This window comes from Meriones unguiculatus, chromosome 9 (assembly GCF_030254825.1).
Source record: "Meriones unguiculatus strain TT.TT164.6M chromosome 9, Bangor_MerUng_6.1, whole genome shotgun sequence".
Classification (NCBI taxonomy): domain Eukaryota; kingdom Metazoa; phylum Chordata; class Mammalia; order Rodentia; family Muridae; genus Meriones; species Meriones unguiculatus.
In genome coordinates this window covers 119846828-119866984 of record NC_083357.1, presented here as the reverse complement: position 1 = coordinate 119866984, position 20157 = coordinate 119846828, and the positions used below count along the sequence as shown (strand labels likewise).

The window sequence follows — 20157 nt, the reverse complement described above, 5'->3', positions numbered from 1 at the left end:
GTACAACCACTCTGGAAACCAATCTGGTGCTTTCTCAGACAGTGCTTCCTCAAGATCCAGCCATACCACTCCTAGGCATACATCCAAAAGAGGCTGAAGTACACAATAAGGACATTAGCTCAAACCATGTTTGTAGCAGCTTTGTTTGTAATAGCCAGAAGCTGGAAACAGCCCAGATGCCCCTCAACTGAAGAATGGATGCAGAAATTGTGGTACATCTACACAATGGAGTATTACTCTGCAATGAAAAATAAGGAAATCATGAAATTTGCAGGTAAATGGTGGGACCTGGAAAGGATCATCCTGAGTGAGCTGTCCCAGAAGCAGAAAGACACACACAGTATATACTCTCTCAGATAGACATATAACATAGGATAAACTTATTAAAATCTGTACATCTAAAGAAACTAATCAAGAGAGAGGAACCTGACTAAAATGCTCAATCCCCATCCTGAAAGGCAAAGAGGATGGACATCAGAAGAAGTTCATTCACCTCTTAAAGTGATCTAAGTACTAGCAATTACATTCATCTGATCACCAACATGGCCTTCCACATAGCATCTTCAACAGATCCCACAGATTCATGCTTCTATTATGTTGTTCCAAGATCCAAGTTACACACAGTACATCATTTCAACTCTTCTTTCTAAACAGCTGTAATCTTCCCTCTTCTTCTGGTTGACTCCTACTTACCCTTTAAGTTTCACCTAAGTAGCATCACATTTAAAGATCTCCCCATTTTAGACAAAAATAGATTTCTTGTTTCTGTCTAGATATGTGGTATACAGTTCTGATACAAGGTTTACCTTACTAAAGTAATGACAGTAATCAGAAACGATAGCTCCTTGCCGTCTTCTAACTAGAATAAGACAGCACAGCAGACATAAATTCTTGTCAAATGTTTGTCAAACCCCTTGGGGTTTGGTACCATGAAGAAATAGAAACAAAGCAGCTCTTCTCATTGTTCCTTACAATTTCAATTCTTCATAAGCCTAAGTTTACTTCACATTGAAACTACATCTTAAAAATTTGAAAATACTTTGCTCATGGTATATATCTCATAGGTGATTCTGGAACTGCTTTGTTTTCTTACAGAGAATTTTCAAAAAAATCATAAAAATTTGCAGAACCCTTCTTCTCAACTTCCAGCATTTTATTTCAACTCTTTTAGTTTTGTAGCTAATAATGTTTATCCATCTATGATTTTTCTTTGTTAAGGTGTACATCAATTTTTAAAACTATTCTAGAATTAAAATCTAACCCATAATTAAACACATTAAGGAAAAATTTACATGTTGAGTTGTGGGAAAATACAAATATTTGAGGTAATATTTTAAAAAGAGTAGAACACACCAGATGACTTTCTGCTTCGTGCTTCAGCTTTACTTTACCCAGAAATACAAGGCTCATGTATTTGACCTTTCAGAAACAGTGGTGAGCACATTTCAAATGTCATCCAGTCCCACAAGCAAGGATCTTGTGCTCTGTTCTGAAGATTCTCCCCGACTCCCACACTGCTCCTGCAGCACTCACATAACACTGACTGACCTCTCTAAGACAGCATTTCTCTCTGTCTCCTCCCTGTCTCCCCTGATACATGTCTGCCTCACACAACAGCATTTACTGCCTGGTGTTTCACACCCCAATCCAGGCTGTCTATCTTCTGTTCTTCATGACTAGCAAGAAGCAGCTTTTCAAACTTGCATTTGAGTTTTTGAATGTTCCTGTCCTAAAGTCTAACTTCTTTTTTTCATTACTAAGGGAAGACCCCAAACCTGTAGAAATAACTGCTTTCTTTAGCTTAAGAACCCAAATCCCAGCTTCAGGATCCCTAGCTTCATGCTTTTGGTTTCTGTTTTGGTGTTAATGTTTTGTATTTCAAGTGTTTTCTCTCTGCCTGTTACTTTTTCAGCAATCTTCTTCACCCTGCTCTTAATCTGGTTAAAACACTGGTTTCTCAGGTTTCCCTTCAGAGGTTAATGCCTTTGTTTGCCATTCCATGCCAGGTTGAGTTTAAGTGATCTCATTGAAATCAGTCCATGTTAGGAACATGTTATAAAATAAGATTCCTAGCATAAGCATTTACCCCACCCTTCTATACTATATATTTTCTAAGAGAAGATAGACTACATCAGTTTATGCTAACTAAAGTATGTCCAGGCCAAATGCAGCAGGTGGTACATGCTAGCCGATTGATAAATACTTATTGGATAAATGAATGAATGGATTTCATGTCATTAAATATGCAATAAATGAAACCTATTTACACCTGTCCACTTACTCAAAATTTCAGATTTATTATCAACTATATAGGACTAAAAAGAATGGTAAAGTTTAGAAAAAAAATAGTTTACTTTATTTTTGTTTCTACCTATCTTGCAGTGGCACCCCTACACCCCGAACCTGGAAAATAAGAAAATATAAGTCCTCATCCTTTTAATATATCACACTGTGCCATGATGATTTAAAGGGAATTTAATCTGCAGCAAAGCAAACCTGAAGACTGCTCATTCTGAATGGATCGCTTTCCACAGGGACAGTCCTCCTTGTCAAGGCTTGCTTTCCTCAGGCCGTGCTCCTTCCCTACTTTTCTGACTCCACTCTTGAGTATTTGTTTTTTGCTCTTTTGTGTTAACCTTTGAAATGATCAAACAAGTTGTTACTACAGTCTGGAAGGTTATTGCCCAAGGTGTCCCAGTTAAGAAAGCAAAGTGAATTACCCTCCACAGTACATAGACTTCCTGTTTTCAACACCCCAGTATTGGCACCTTTCATCAGACTGCTAAAGTGCTAGTCATCAGTGAGATGCTTTATTTGGCACTGAACAAAATCAAATCCTTTTTTTTTTACTTTTTCCCCAACTCTTATTAAACATAGGTCTTTTTTTTTGTACAATATATCTTGATTACAGTTTCCCCTCTTTACTACCAGTTCCTTCCTCCCTCCCTTTCCATCCAGATCCACTTTCTTTCTGTGTCTGATTAGAAAAGAACAGTCTTCTAACAGAAATCAAATCCCTTTTAATTCTTCTATGAATACAAAGCTGTCATTGCAAACACATATTTACAAAACAGTACACTAGAGATGGAAAAATATATCAACTGTTAAGAAGTTTGCTATTGCAGATGACCCATGCTCAGTTCCCATCACACACACTGGGCAGTTCAAAATTTTCTGTAATTCCAGTTCCAGGGGGTCCGACACCAACTTCTGGCCTCTGTGGGCAACTGCATACATGTGGCATCAGACATATATACACATTCACAGAAACAAAAATAAATTAAAACATCTTTAAACGATGCAAGTTCAATATCATACAGATAATAATAGAAAATAAACAATGACTAATATGTAGGCATACCACATATGGTATGTCGAGGTTAGCATATTCAGTAACATTGTAATTGGTTTTATAGTAACTATTATTGAATGCTGGCAAATATATAATAATGAATCTTATGGAGTTATCTCAGTTCTTCAGAATATTTAATTTGTAAAGTTTTGTTAATACTGATTATTCTAATACATAGTATTAATCCATGATATAAGAGTTAAAATTTAGGGAAATTATACAATCCTGTCTTCTGGAGAAACAGGTTTACATTATAGAACCAGTTGGGATAAATTTTTACTTATAAATTTAAATTTCTCTCAACACACACACACACATAAACCATAAACACATAAGATTTTTCTTTTCACTTTCTTACATTTGTACATTTTGCATCAACTTTCAGAAATGGGTAACAAACTTTAATAATATCAATTGGATGTTGTGGTTATTTATTGCTTTGTTCTTATGGCATTGAGAATTTATGTCATTGTTAGGCCCAAAGGGGGGGCCCTAACCTCCAGATGGGGATGAAGAAAACTCAGGAGACCAATCATGCAGGTTTAATAGAGCCATCGAATGATGGGGCTCCCCCACCCCCCAAACACCAAGGGGGAACAGCCAGGAGAGACAGAAGTCTGAGGGTTTTAAAGGAAGGAGCGCAGGAATCGCGGAGGTTGCGAGCTTAGCGACACTGGGTTGGGTAGTTGACTTTTAATATGATTGGTTCATTTTAGGCGCCAAGTCCATCTGGTCCCGCCCCGATGTGGGTGGGGAGCTGTGATGTCTGGACCAGTTACCGGGCGACATTATCTCCAGTGCTGATCTGGACCTTCCTCCACAGCGGGGAGAAGAACTTTCGAATTCCCTTGCAATGGGACGGGGTCTTGTTTCAATTCATCTGCTCCTCCTCCTGCTTTCTGGAAAAGTGCCGGGAGAATTTAGTTTAACATGGGGTATAGAATCTACAAAGACACCTGTAAAGCTAGCCTGTTCCTTTCATCACAGCTTCCCAAGCTTTAGAGCAAATTACTTGGGATCCTGTTAAAATGCTAATTCTCTGTCTTCCAGTCTGAGGTTGGATGAGAATTGTGAATCAGTACTGGTCACTGAATAACAAATGTTAAGAATATAAAATATATATTTAAACATATATATATATATATATATATAGGGATATTGTGTATATTTTCAGATATGTTATCTATTGATGTTAAACAGTTAAATATGTCAAATAAATTGTTTTAAATACTAAAACAAATTATAATATATAATATAATATAATAGCCAAAAATAAAACATTTGATAAATAAATTAATATATTTTAAGATAGGTCACTTCTAAATGACAAGTTTAATTTTTACAGATTAAAAAAAGTTTTTTGTTTTTTTTTTGTTTGTTTGTTTGTTTTTTGTTTTTTGTTTTTTTTGCAATTTTGTTTCCTTGGAATCTACTTAAGTCCAGGCTCAAGGTCATTATTAGGCCTGGGTGGGAAAGGGTTGCGTATTTGTTCTCTGTAAAAATAGGTGTAATGCTAGTGCTGCTACTGTTATCAGAGCAGTGAAGAGAAAACTATTTCCTTCTGGAACATCTGGCCTGGGTGGAGATAAATGTTCCAGCTGAGCAGGCCAGGCATCTGACAAAGGGATCTACCTTAAGAGATGGAAGGGATCCTGCTAATCCTTTTAATGAGATAGTTTACATTTCTCCAGGGGAATCCTGTCCTCTGCAGTCACTCTAGAGCTGTCACAAGGATCTGCCAGGTCCTCTGCCTTCTGAGTCCTCATTCACAAACTTACTACTTTCATTTTCTCATTTTTGTCTTTTCAACTTGGATGCTGCCCAGAGCCCAAGTGTCCACTACCAAGCTACTTGTCCACCATATAGCTGCTTACAGATGGCCTGGTGTTCTCTTTTACTCTCCTTCGTCTTTAGCTCCCAGACAGCTGTCAAGATTTACAGCTTATCTCTCTGGAGATTTTCTTTTGATATCTACTGAAACTGTCTTTAAGCCCTTTTCTGAGTCCCCCTTTAACTTATTTTACTAATGAGGATAAGAACTGTTAGAGGAAACCCAGACTTGCATTGTAACATGTAGTATCCTGGTTGGGGCTCCTCAAAGTTTCTGGTAACAATATTTACCATAAATTTATGATATGCTCTTTGCTAATGTATGCCTAGTATAATATTTTTATTTTCCCTTTTTAGTTGATTTTAAAATTTCCTTTTATTTAAAAAAATTATCAGAACACTTCTATTTTTATTTTCCCCTTGAAATGATGATGGTAGACCAACTTTGCTATGAATAAAACATGAAATAAAAGGAGGACATGACTACTCTTGGAAGATTTTTATTTCCATCCATTTGCCTGCAAATTTAATGATTTCCTTGTTTTTAATTGCTCAGTAGCATTCCATTGTGTAAGTGTACAACAATTTCTGTACCCATTCCTCAGTAGAGGGACATCTGGGTTATTTCCAGATTCTGGCTGTTACAAATAAAGCTGCCATGAACATGTTGGGAAAATGTCCTTGTTGTGTACCTGAGCATATTTTGGATATATGCCTAGGAGTGGTATGGCTGGATCTTGAGGAAGTGCTATTCCCAATTGTCTGAGAAAGCGCCAGATCGACTTCCAAAGTGGTTGTACAAGTTTACATTCCCACCAGCAATGGAGGAGGGTTCCCCTTTCTCCACATCCTCTCCAGCATGTGTTGTCACATGTGATGTAGCCCATGGCAGATCAGTCTCCAAGTAGGTTTCTCTAGTAAGAGGAACAGGGGCTGTCTCTGACATGAACTCAGTGGCTGGCTCTTTGATCACCTCCCCCTGATCAGGGGGGTAGCCCTACAAGGCCACAGAGGAGGAGGAACATGGGGGGAGACAATGGGGGAGGGTAGGATTGGAAGGGGACAAGAAAGGGGGCTACAACTGAGATACAAACTGAATAAATACTAATAAATAAAAAAGAAAAAGAAAAAAAATGATTTTTATTGTAGATATAAGGGAGAAAGTAGGGAAAGGGAAGAGTCTAGGCTGAACATGATCGGCAGATTAAACTGGGCCATGAATGGAGGTGGGGAGTAGAAAGTAAGAGAAGGTCTGCACATGCAAATAACCTACCAGGGGTTTTCCTAAATAGAGAAGAGGGATTCTGCTACTACTGTCAGGATAATAAGCACACTGCAGATGGTGCTTTCACCCCAGAACAACCACAACAGAAAAGGAAATATGAAACTTCTGTCTCTATTGTGGTGTGCCTTTTTTCCCATTCTATAATTTGACAATTTAGTTTGGCATTGGTGCAAATTAATACTTAAGCTTCTAGTGGAACTCAACTGCTTAGTTTGTTGTCAAGGGATGGTGGTTCTAAATATAGGTAGGCGAGAAAAGAAAAAGATACATCAAATTCTTTATCTCATTTTGACACTTTCAAAGAGTTTATACTTAAGTTTAAATTTAAATAAGTATTCTTGTATTATCACTGCCAGTATTCTGTCACAGTAGTCCGTTTAGTTGACTGAATAAGAAACATAAATTAAAGCTTCAGAGATAGCCTGGAATTTTGTTTTTTCAGTCCCTTGAATGAATGAGAATAGAGGTACACTGGGTCCATCATAGCCCTTGGGCCACTCCATGTTGAGAAATACATTGAGGAACAGTAAAAATAAAAAGGTGTTATGTACAAAAACAAAAAGGTTATTCTTTTTCCTTCATTAGAAAACTCAAATCTTCTCGAGATGTAAGGTTTAAATTTTGCGTGAAAATGCACAGCTTCTTCAGTTCATGCTCACCACTGTCTCCCCAGTGCAGAACCTGAGCTGGGCATTTATCCTCACCAGTGAGCCGCGTTTGCCAGCTTGCTTCACTCCTGCTCACCACAGCCTCCAATGCCCACATCATCCCTGATCTCATCAACTGCAATTACTTCAGGTTTTACTTACTGAACTTTCCCAACACAATCCGTCTCCCTAAAATCTTTGGTCAGAGTGCAAGGAATTTTATGAAAGAAAGGGGAGAGAGTAAGACCTTGAGAGGACAGGAGCTCCACAAGGAGGGCAACAAAACCAAAAAATCTGGGCACAGGGGTCTTTTCTGAGACTGACACTTCAACCAAGGACCATTCAAGGATATAACCTAGAACCCCTACTCGGATGTAGCCCATGGCAGCTCAGAATCCAAGTGGGTACCCTAGTAAGGGGAACAGGGGCTGTCTCTGACATGAACTCAGTGGCTGGCTCTTTGATCACCACCCCCTGAGAGGGAAACAGACTTGCCAGGCCACAGAGGAGGACAATGAAGCCAGTCCTGATGAGAACTGATAGGCTAGGATCAGAGGGAAGGGAAGGAGGACCTACACTATCAGTGGACTTGGAGAGGGCCATGAGAGGAGATGAGGAAGGGAGGGTGGGATTGGGAGGGAATGACGTAGGGGGCTATATCTGGGATACAAAGTGTATAATTAATATAAAAAAATAAAAATTTAATAATAAAAAACATTAAAAAAATAAAAAAAACATCTGGAGAACTCAAATACAAAACTACAGTTGTGTCTACTATCAAGAACTTGTTTTTTTCCCTTTGTGTTGATCAATGTTACTTTTATAGGTCTCTTCATCGTTTGCATCAAGGAAACATTTCATCTCCTGAATAATTTGCATAGCATGTTTTCTTTCTCTTTTTTGGGTATCACAAAGTTTAGAATTCAGATTTGTAGCTTATAATTTGGGTAGCATTTGGCCAATCTCTACACATCATACTAATATTAATGCTGAAGTGAACATAAATGTACATCCTCGGTGGATGACTTCTTGAAAGGTTTCCTGTCTTAGGTTTAAAGGGGATACCAGGACAAACTGCCTTTATAGTAGGAGATTTATTTACAAGTAATCAAACTGTGGACAGATGGCAGCATGGCAGAGATACTGAATACAGTTCAGGCTCATGTGGCAGAGTGGGGGTTCATTTTCATATACTTTTAGGGAAAGGCAGAAGGGAAATAGATTGTAAAGTTTGGTTTGTGGCCTGCAGTTAGCCATTGGTAAGGGTAACCAGTAAGTAGTCAGATAAATAATGCCAGGTGTCTAATGGATGGATAATCAGCTTTCCTGGCTGGCTGTGACTTGAGACTGATGGGGCAGGAAAGACAACAATATAGAGAAACAACTAAATTTAGTTCTAGAGACCAAAGTACCTTAGTTTCCAGAATTATAAGGTGTGCCAAAATGAAGGAATATCACAAAATGACATCGCCCTACTTCACACTTGCAAGTCCATTTCTCCAGAGATTGGAAATCAACATAGCAGTGTTGAAATGTAACTAATATTCTAAAATTGTATTGCACACTGACAGTTGCTTTGTATTTACATAATTCCTGTGTTGCTTATTCAAGATTGCCATGTTTCTTACTAACAATAAGTTTCATCACTTTGGCAGCATATAAAACCCTTTATCACATACACAAGCCTGCTATGCCATCCACATCACTTTCTGTTTCTTTCCTGAATGCCTATATCTCTGCAAACTGTTCATGGTTCTCCAAATGTACTGTGGCATTTCCTGCTTCTGGTCTGTCACAATGCTATACACATCACCTATAATCTTTCTATCACCCAAGATGCCAATTACTATAATAATATGTACTTATATGACCTTTTAAAATGAAATGAATTACTAATTCTATTCATTTTTGTCATATCTGCTGATGAACACAATACTTGACATGAAGCCATTTTCATTGACTAATCAGGTTGTTTGGTTTTGATTTGTGGAAATATGATAGGATTGAAATAATTTGTATAGAAAAGTTTTACTGTGTACAATGAATAATGTATTTCATAACAATTAGTGAGTACTTATGACATGCCTAATGTTCTTAAATGAACTAATTCACACCGGTTTTCTCAGACAGCTTTTTATCCTATGATTTCAACTTCAGTTTAGAAATGTGGACTGAAACCCAGAGAAATCAAACATTTTCCCCAAGCTCACTCAGCTAAAACAAACAAACAAACAAACAAACAAAAAAAAAAAACGAATTGTCATTTCATTTTGGCTGTCTGGCCATACAGATCATAATCTTCCCATGCATTGTATTGGCTTTCATTTACATATTGAATGAATGTGTATAAGAAATGACACTAAATGTATAATAACTAGACATACCTGTATGCATTTCTAGCAGTTCACTTTAGAATACTGATATTGCATTGGACTGTAACAGTTGAGGAATAGATTAAGTTCTTTAAAAGTCTTAAAACTGTATTATATAAGAGCATCTTAGAATGGTGATATGAGTGTGTGTGTGTGTGTGTGATTATTTTGATTATTTAGCTGGGAATAAAATGACCCAAATGTAGCAAACAGTTTTCACAAGCATTATATAGTTATTTCTTGATTGTTTTATTTTATTGTTGTTTGTTTTGCTTTGTTTTTGAGAAAGGGTCTACCTGGAATACACAACGTAGACCAAGCTGCTCTTGAATTCACAGAGATCCTCCTTCCTCTGCCTCTCAGGTGCTGAGATTAAAGGCAGAAGATACATATGTCTCTGAAGTCACAGGCAAACCTCACAAAAATGCCATGACAATGTAGGTCTGTAACTCTAGCACTGGAAGGGCAGAGAGGGGGAGACCTTGCAAGCACCCTGGCAGCCTGTGTAGCCAAGACAAGTGAGTTACAGGTTCGCTGAAGTCCCTGTCTTTAAAAATAAGATGGAGAGTCAGGGAAAGACACCTGATGTAGACCTATGACTAATACACACATGTACACACCCCAACATATATGTACATACCAAACATATGGAAACACAAAGGGTGCTAGCACACAACGAAAAAGTAGTGTTTGGAGGCCTTAGTGTGTCCACTGAATAAATTACCATACTGAAAATCTCATTTTAATTCATATTTGTGTCAATGAATTCAGAGCAGTAACAGTAGAGACAGTTCTTACTAATGCAATGTAAGCATCCTATGGCATATTTTGGATATTTTTACAGAGGTGATGAGATAAGAATAAGAAATTATCTACACTCATAATGTTGGGGACAGTGTACATAGATAAGAGACAGATATCTATGAGCCATACTCTGGCTAAAGATCCAATGCCCCCAAAGGCAAATGCCAGCTACCTGCATTGAGCGGCATAGCAGGCCAACTGTTAGCATCATACGCTATGATGATTTTGAGGCAAGCAGATAACATGATTTGGTGTTTTGGACCATCTCAAGGATACAAGTCTAATCTATTTGTCCTATAATACTTAGTTTCAACCAATATGACTGATTTATTATTCTGTTGGGGGCTCGTCTAGTTTTATTGTGTTTCTGTGATAAAATGCCCATACTAAAAGCAACTTTTAGAAACAAGTACCGGCTATAATGGAGAAATCAAGGCAGGAACTTCAAGTAGCTGGTCATATCACACACACAATCAAGAACAGAGAGAATGGGATGCATGCAGTTCACTTGCTTGCTCGTACTCAGCTTGATTTCTCAATTTCTCCATCCTACTAAGTAAGGTTCAGGACAAACTCTCCAAGGAACGTTGCTACCCACAGTGGGCTGGGTCTTTCCACATCAATTAACTTAGTTAACACAGTCTCTCACAGACATGATCACAGGATATCCCTAATGGAGATTATCTTCCTAAGTAAACTGTAGCTGTGTAAAGTTAGCAATAAAAGCTAACCATCCCAAGGGACAAGCCAGGTTTGGAACATTTTTCATTTTGCTTTCCTCACCACTTTATCCACTCTCCTCTTCGACACATCTTAGACTCTGACTCTAATGAGATATTTAAGAGTATTTGTAGAACATAAATTTAGTAGGCCAGGACAGTTATTTGGACAAGATCTTATTAAAATCATGTTGGAGAACAAGGCACATCCTTGTGGGAGGGGCTTACCCTACCTTTTGTTTTGCTAATCTCTTTTATTGGTCATTGCATCTGTCATCTTTTTCATGAAAAGCATCTAAATTAATTAATTTCATCTCTTTCCAGAAAATTAGCTTCTGGTGAAGAAAATTTATGAAGCACACTGAATAAATTTATATCGTAGAATATATTGTTTGATAACTCTCACTCTTTTTGGAAAATATAGGAAGGCATTTTCTATATGAAATTATGACGTTTCTTATAACAATCAACATAAATTCAACTTACAGAGATTTTTTTACTTCTTAAAGGATGTGTATAATACATATTAAAATGCTATATATATATACATATATATGTTTCTAGAAGATAAACAAAATAGCACAGGCAATAGCCTATTTATAGCTGCTACAAAAATTCATTAAGGTCTTGCATAGCTTGACACTGGGTGGTTAGAATTTTAAAGTTCTTTTTAATTGGGTATTGTGAGAAATTCTTGTAAGATGCATTATTATGCATTTTATAAACAAGCATGAAGTTATATTCACTATTTCTTTCAAAATAATAGTTTCAGGAAGATATAAAACCATCTATGAATATTTGTGGTATTTATAATAGTACTAAAGCTTTGTGCTGCTCACTGATGACAGGAAGTTGGCACTGAGCCTAAATCTGTTTAACATACTGTACACTTTTCAACTCTGTTCTGTGTTTCGTAGTCAGGGCAGGCTTTTGCTCTTCATTTTCAAGTTTCAGTAGGGCTCAAGACCATGTAATTGGGTACTTATTTCCAGCTTCCATCAGCTAGCATGACGCCTGATCTCAACTTCTTGTATCTCAAGAGCAACTTATGTGCCGTATGATTGTTACAAATTTCGTTTGAGGTTTCAGTCTGTATAAAGGTTTCAGTAATATAAAGTTGTCTCCCTGTAACAAGAGTAATACAAGTAACTGTCTACTTACTATGACAATATTGTAAAGTTATTTCTGTGAGAATAATGTAAGACATATAATATCTTAAATGTTTTGTGAACTTTATCAGAGATAGATGAGGCTACACTAAGGTGGTAAGTGGTTAGATGCTGATTGACTTCCACTATTGTCATGTGCAAGTACTGTACGTTTCATTTTTCTTTTTGTTTTTATGATTTGATACAGGGTCTTGCCATGTAGCTGGGCTGTTCTGGAACTTGTGCTCAGTCTGTCCTCAAACTTACAGCAATCTTCTGGCCTCATCCTTCTGACTGAATGTTCAAATTACAAGCATGAGCTACCATGCCTTGCTTTCATTTTTTATTTCCTTATTAAAGAAGATAAATCCTTGAATAGATTTTGCTACCAGTTACAGACTCTCCACATTCCTATGGTATTGATAATTATGAATAGAAAGCTCCTGCATACAGGAGGACTCAATTCCAGTCATCCCTCTGTATGGTCATGTGTCAGAAAATTTTTGCAAAACAAGTGAACACTGGAAGTGTCTGCTTTCTACTTTAACATTGTTCTCTTCTTTTCTCCCAATAGGAACTTTTTACCCCTGAATGCAAGTTTAAAGAGTCTGTTTTTGAAAACTATTATGTAATCTACTCATCCATGCTGTACAGGCAACAGGAATCTGGCAGAGCCTGGTTTTTGGGATTAAATAAGGAAGGGCAAGTTATGAAAGGAAACAGAGTAAAGAAAACGAAACCAGCAGCTCATTTTCTACCCAAGCCATTGGAAGGTGAGTACATCACATGCATTACCCTCTTGAAAGGTGCTTTAATTATCACATGGATATATCTGACATGGCCACAGGAACCTTCCAGAGGCTGACAGCAATTTACTTTATTGGAGTTGTTTCTACACAGATTTCTCCTTATGTTGCTTTGCTAAGGTTCATAGAGCCACCAGGTGCAGGTTTGTGGTAGAACACGTGCTTAACATGTACAAGAGCCAGGATTTTCAGTTCTAGACACGAGAGGGGGAAAAAAAAGGAACAAAAAATGTTTCCCTCCTATATACTTTACTGTGTGTGTGTGTGTGTGTGTGTATGTGTGTGTGTGTGTGTGCATGCACATGTGCCTGTGCATGCATGTTGAAGAAAATTTTTTCAGTGTTACAAATCAATCATTTAAAAATTAAAATTAAACTATCTTCTTATGAATATATGATGATAAGTATATACAATTTTTCACATGGAATTTTAATTATTTGTCTATTTTCAGATTGTATGGGTACATTTTTTAAATTATTCTAATTCTTCAAAATGATCCTTAAAGAACTATGTAAAGTTCCATATTACATACAATATTTTTCTTTTACTAAATTATTTCCCTTGTATTAAGGGAACTTGCTTACTTTCCACTCTAAATAATATCCCCTTCACATTTATTTTGACCAAATTCCAAGGCACAAGCTACCATGCTTTATTAGCTATTTAAAAACATATGTACCTGGCTCATTAATGATTCTGCCAGAAAGACTATTTATTGTTATTTATGTTAGATTTTAGAACTGAAACAAAAATGACTTTGAGGTTATTCTAAAGTTTTCTTAAGAAGTGAAATGAAGAAAATAACAAATCAAGCAAGCTTACAGAGGTGCCCCAGCTTCCTGGGATGAAATAAAAGGCCAACAGGCCCTTTTAGAGGCTGACATGGTTCCTGGCAGTGACTTCTTGAAAGTTGTAGCCTAGCATCTGCAGGAATTCTCAATTTGACTTGGGACGCTTCAGGTTTGATGCTTTGAAGTTTTTCTGTATTACCTCCAACCACTGAGCTGACCCCAGCTCTGCTCCTATAGGTAGGTCAGCTTTGAGACACATACAATCTTGAAGGTCACAGAAAATATCAGAGATTCTCCAGCTGTGGCATAAACAGTATAATAACAAATAAATCCTATTACTTTGATCTTTCATCCTTAAGTTGAACTGTTCTGTGGGTATGGAGTGTGCATATAAAGAGAAAAATACTATTCTATCATGTTTTAAAACAATTACGGGAAGGAGGCATTCTAGTCAAAAGAAGGGGATATGCTCTTTTATTCCTTTAAAACATTACTTCACACAACGCTTAAGAGTGGAGATTATTAGAGTAATTTCAAAACTTTACAAGTCAAAATAGGATCTAAATTATATAATTGAAAATGAAAACTTTAGAACAATGACGGGTAACCCACAGGGCATGGTTGTTTCGAGATACTCCAAGGTGGCCACGCCTGCCGCTCAGCTCTATCTTATATATGGTGCAAGTCAAAGCTTTGATACTACTGAATCCTAATTTGAGTGTGTGAGAGAGACTGGAGATGCTTTAAGAATGGAGACTACCTTCTTTCTTTTACTTTTTAAATTAAAAATTGATTTTTAGTACAATATATTCTGATTATTGTCTTCCTTCTGCTAACTCTTCTCAGACTATCCCCACTTCCCTATCCATCCAAATCCACATCTTTTCTTTCTCTCTATCCTTACAATAGAAACAGGTATTTAATGATGATGATGATAATAATAATAATAATAATGTATATAAAATTAAAACAAATATACAAAATAAAAAAAACAAACACACCAAAAATTCAAGGAAAAACAACAAAAGCAACAAAAATACATATAGATGCAGAGAATTCACACACAGAGAAATTCCATAAAAACACAAAACCAGAAACCATCACATATATCCAAAGGGCCTATAAGGAAACAAAACAACAAAAATACCTAAAGCTCTGAAAAAGCATTATGAGGCAAAGAACCTCCAATAAGTGCCATTGAGCTCATTCTGTGTTGGCCATCTCCTGCGGAGCCTGGGGTTAGGCCGTAAGAGTGGCTTGTGCACCCAGTGAGACTTTGCTGGAGAAAACAGTTTTCATTTGTGAGGGGTCATCACTTGGAGACAGCTGTGGGTTAAAGACTGGCTGTATTCACATACTTTCCAAGTCACTCAGTTCATTATCCATTTATCTTCGTAAGTGTACTAAGAAAAACTTATGCGATGCATCAATGCAGATGTAAGATCCCTCCAGAGAACTCACGGAACTGATCCTGACTCCTCCGAGGCTTTCTTCTGAAACATGTAAGCCCAAGCAGCTTGCTGGGTAGCTCGGATGGGATCATATTTCTGGTGGCACATGCCTTTAAGTCAACTAATTTCCCCAAATGTCAGATACTCTTAAGTGGTCCTTCCCAGGACTCCGTAGAAGCATTTTCTAAAAAAAATGACATGAACTATGGTGCTCATTTGAACTGGAACAACTTAGATCCTCAGATTTCTCTCAGGCATTAGTCCCAGTTGCTTTACTGTTTCATGCCTCCATCCTGCCGACACCAATTATCTGATTTTAAATAATGAATCAAAATATTTATAAATATAAATGCCTTCAGATGTTTAAAGGACCTTTCTATGATAGTAAGAAAAGAAACAAACGACTATTCATAAAAGGCTCTGGTTTAAGCAAAAGAAAGCCTTTATTGGTTAAGTGTGTAGCTTGCAAGTGGAACCCAGTATGACTGTGTGTCTTTTAAACCATGGGAGAGAAAAATAGTTTAGTGAATTCAGGTAAAGAAAATAATTAGGACAAATGCTTTTTTTTTCCTGGAGAGAGAGAGAAAGAGAGAGAGAGAGAGAGAGGGAGCATGTGCACATGTGTTCATGCATGTTTAATATTATATGTGCTTTGCTTTACAGGCCCACAAGGAGATCATAGCCCTTATTTAAACATTCCTAGACAACATTAAGTACATATACATGCACACATTTTAGTGTATAAATTAGAGAGTGCATTGAAAGTGATGTCATAATTTATGGATTGGAAACAACTGCCTTAAAACTGCTGTTATCAATGGGATTAGGTTTATTCACTTAAAATAGACACTCACTGGCTGGGGTCTATGCATAAAGTGTTGTGTCATTCTTTCATGGTAACCAGACAACCTCTTCTTTTCCTCTCCCTTTCTTTGCATCCCTAGTTGCCATGTACCGAGAACCATCTCTGCATGATGTTGGTGAAACAGTCCCGAAAGCTGGGGTGACGCCAAGCAAAAGTACAAGCGCATCTGCAGTAATGAATGGAGGCAAACCAGTCAGCAAGAGCAAGACCACATAGCCAGATCCTCCGGTGCCCTGACTTACTTGTCCAGAGCACAGTGCAGTGATTTATCTTTACTGGACATTCCTGCTCCTGTTGCTGAAGAGCCCCAGCAAGCAAGCTGATGCTTGTTCTATTCTGCCTCAGACTTCCTTCATTGCAAGCGGATAAATCTCAACCTGTGGTCCCCCCACACCAAGAAGACACCTGGACAAACCAGCTAAACTCAGACCATGGAATGCCCTACCAGATATGGAATGCCTTTTTAATATCTTTTCTGTGACTGTGACACTTTGTGTGAATGACACACTTCACAAGTACACTCAATACCTTGCCTGCTGACAGCTACCCATAATCTTTTTTTGAGTCCTGTTTCAGCGAAATCCATGTGTTTAATTTCAATTTTGTAGCACACAAATAATACTGAATAATTTCTAGTTAGACGCTGTAAACCTGTGCTATCATGGATTTCTCTTCTTTCCATTTTTACAGGGCTGCTTGCTCCACTGTCTGTGACCTTTAGCAGGGATTGTGTTCATCTGAATCTTCAATGTTGCAGTTGGTTTACTTTGGAGAACAATTAGGGAATCAGGAAGCCTTCTAAATCTATTACTACAAATCGTATCTATAAAGATTAAGATTGTTGTCTTTGGCTCACATTACCGATTAAACACACATATATGCTCTGTCCAGTAGGAGACGCTGTGCTCCCAAGGTAGGCACTGCCTAGGTGGAACAAGGGTCAAACACTCCATCAGAAGCTCTCCATGACAGGTGTTTGGCATTCCCTCTTAGTTTCTTCGTGTGTGTGTGTGTTTTATACATATCACAAGCTTACTGGTAATGGTAACATTTGCCTTGCCCAGCGAGCAAGACCCACTTGGTTTTTGAGAAAGTGGGTCCAAAGAATTCTGTAGGCCTTGTAGGCCTGATTAAGGTTCATTTTTTTTTTTCATCTATTAATCCTCATTATTGGGAAAAAAGAACAAAAACCAAATCATTACAATCTATAAGAATTATGCTACCTAAATCCATTCCCTAGCCATTCCTTCCTGTTTTTAATGAAGATAACTCAATGCCACCCCAAGCTGGGCTGCATTCCAGTTATCCTCAGCCAAGCATGGGCAAGGTGGCTGTTGTTTTCTTTTCTGCAGCAGCAATGCACACATTAGTATAAATTAGACTTTAATATTTTTGGTGTTCAATGACAAGTTTTTAAACTGGACATACGTGGGGATTTTTTCCTTTCCTTTCCATTCTTTTCTTTTCTCCTCCTCCTTCTCCTCCTTCTCCTCCTTCCTTAGCTCAGCATGCTGGGTCTGGTACTGTGGGTGTCATTAATACACATCTCTATCTCAGCTCTGTGATCCAGCAGGCTGGGTCAGAGATGACTTGCCACGATTTTAGAATATGGTTTGTTGAGTACCCTAAATACAGCTCAAGACAACCTAACACTCCAGCATTAGTGGTCCGGGCCATTTTATTCATTTAATTTTGTTCTTTTGCTTTCTTAACTTCATCTTGAATTGAATTCTGTAGAGCTCCAAGTTTAGAGATACTAAAAAAGTCTGTGATTGCTGGAGACACAGTTTGAAGATTCCATACCAAATGTTCAATATCAGATATAAAGAACTTCAAAATGTTTAGTACTAAACTGTTTGGAAATATATTTGTTAACTGTGTGTACACTTAATAAAATTCCGTGTTTTCTTCTCAGAAGAGTTCATTAAGACCAAATTGAGTTCCTTTTATAGAAAACAATTGATGTGGTATCAATGTACTGGCCTGTTGTTATTATTTTTATGTGGCAGGATAACCCAGTTGCCATTTACTTTCATCTGCACTGTACTTGCTGGGAAATTATTTTCTCATTGCTTTCATGAATCCCCATGACAGCCCTTGCCCAGAGTAGAAAAGTTTTGGCCTGCTTAGCTAATTAAAGATTCAGTATAAATTTAACTGTTCATGCTTATTTCATTTTCATATTAGATTCCATTTTAATAAATAAACATTATCATAAGGTTTGAGTAAATTTATTGTTAATAATGTTAAATTTCAAATACAACAAAATGATTCCTTTAATCACTCCCGATTTGGTGTTACGCATAATTAGACAGAACTCATTAACTGGTTATTTAAGGAAGGCGTAAATCCCATAATATGTGGTAAAATATGAATAATTTGTAATTCCCATTAGCTGGGCTTAAGACACAACTTATACCCCTCCACATGCACACCTGCCCCAAACCAGCCTACCTTTCTGTTTTTGATAATCAACACTACCTGGGAGTTCTGTTCTCAAGACCTATTAGTGGTTAAAATCAAGGCAAGATTTATTTTTGTAATTGACTGAGTTTTATGTTAATGTTTTCCTCTGTTTTGTTTTCCAAGCATTGTCTATAAGAGAATTTATTACTGTAAGTAGGTATTCAAGTAGTTTCTTCTAATATATGTTTAGATACATTGCAGCATTGTCCTTGTTATCTTTGATTTAGTTAGGCCATTTCCTTTGTGTCTGGTCTCACCTGTTGCACGGGAAGAGGAAAGCACCAAATGATCTGCATGTACTAGGACTCATGTATCCAGAAGCGCTGCTGTGTATTATTTGATATACATATGGAAAGCTTGTCTGTATTGTACAATTTATGTTTCTTATCATTTGTTGTATTCACAGATACAACATATTAAATAAAACACTCATATGAAGGCACATGAAAACCATAACTTTATGTAACAAAATGACATTGTATCACTCCAAATACAGAAAACTCTCATGTAAATAAGTTGATAAGCTCAATTTTCCCCTTTACCATGCCAAAGAAAATTTTAGTTCCTTGATGATACCTCTCTTACTATTTTCTGGAATAAGGTCATCATTCATTCCCTCATAAATTAAGTTTGCTATTATTAGATGCAATCTGTTGTCATTGATGTTCTGTATAGTAAATCTGATGGAACACATTTGTATTTATAGATTGTGTGTTTTATATTTCCCTGTATGTATGTCCATTGTACCAAGTCTCTAGGAGACAAATTCTTTCTGCATGCATATCTGGTGGGGAAGATTAGTTCTACCACCCTGTTATAGTAGCTGATTGCTTTGCTTATCCATCAGCAGTGCTCAAAGTCAGTCCTTTGCATAATTCTTTTTGTTCTCAATAAGTTTATTTCCTAAGATTTCTTACTACTTTCCTTGGAAATAATTATGAAAGACACACAGTCTGACCTGTGTAAAGAGTAAAAGGGAATTGAGCACACTTTCCTTATGTATTCTGAAGAATTTGGATTCTGGATTTACGCGTTTGCTTGTCCTGGGTGCTTTAGGGTGAGGACTAGATGTACAGCGGACATCACAACTTTTTCTCTATCTTTCTAATTGTTGGCATCCTAGAAATTAAGCAGAATGTACCATATCTAACTACTTAATTAATGATTCAACTACTAAATAATCTTTTTCCCCCCTAGAATATCCAATATCAAATTTGGTTCTTTAAACAAAAACTAAAACAACGACAACCACAAATCCTTTGTTGTTCCTTTAAGGAAATATGAATTACTTTGTTAAGATTTCTTCTGAATATTACATGGATAATATATGTTTACAACCCCTCAAAGAAGGATAGTGAGACAAAACTGACCATGGCTCAATATAGAAAAACTGAAAATAGTAGAAGATTATTTTCAATTTTATTTTAGGAAAATATTATATCCTAGGGAAACAATTAGGCTAAATGTCTAATTTTTTTTTCTCAAATACAAGCGTAATCAAATTCAGAACGTAAACTGTGTTGTTTTGGATAAGGGCCATAGGTAGTTAAAGGTTTGTGGCTTTCAAAATGGCACATAAGCCTGGACAGGTATCTGGAATACTGAGTGGGTTTCAAAGTTG

At 37.0% G+C, this 20157-nt stretch overlaps 1 protein-coding gene across 4 annotated transcripts in view; it reads left to right on the top strand.

The window, feature by feature from the left end:
- The window catches only part of Fgf14 (fibroblast growth factor 14), a 696687-nt gene extending 676952 nt beyond the window's left edge, over nucleotides 1-19735 (top strand). For all 4 annotated transcript variants that reach the window (XM_060391672.1, XM_060391675.1, XM_060391676.1 and 1 more), the window contains 2 exons: nucleotides 12732-12930; nucleotides 16150-19735. In XM_060391672.1, coding sequence (XP_060247655.1) covers nucleotides 12732-12930; nucleotides 16150-16286 — 336 coding nt within the window. In that variant the 3' untranslated portion in view covers nucleotides 16287-19735. The remainder of the gene's footprint in view (nucleotides 1-12731; nucleotides 12931-16149) is intronic.
- The last annotated feature ends 422 nt before the right edge of the window (nucleotides 19736-20157 follow it).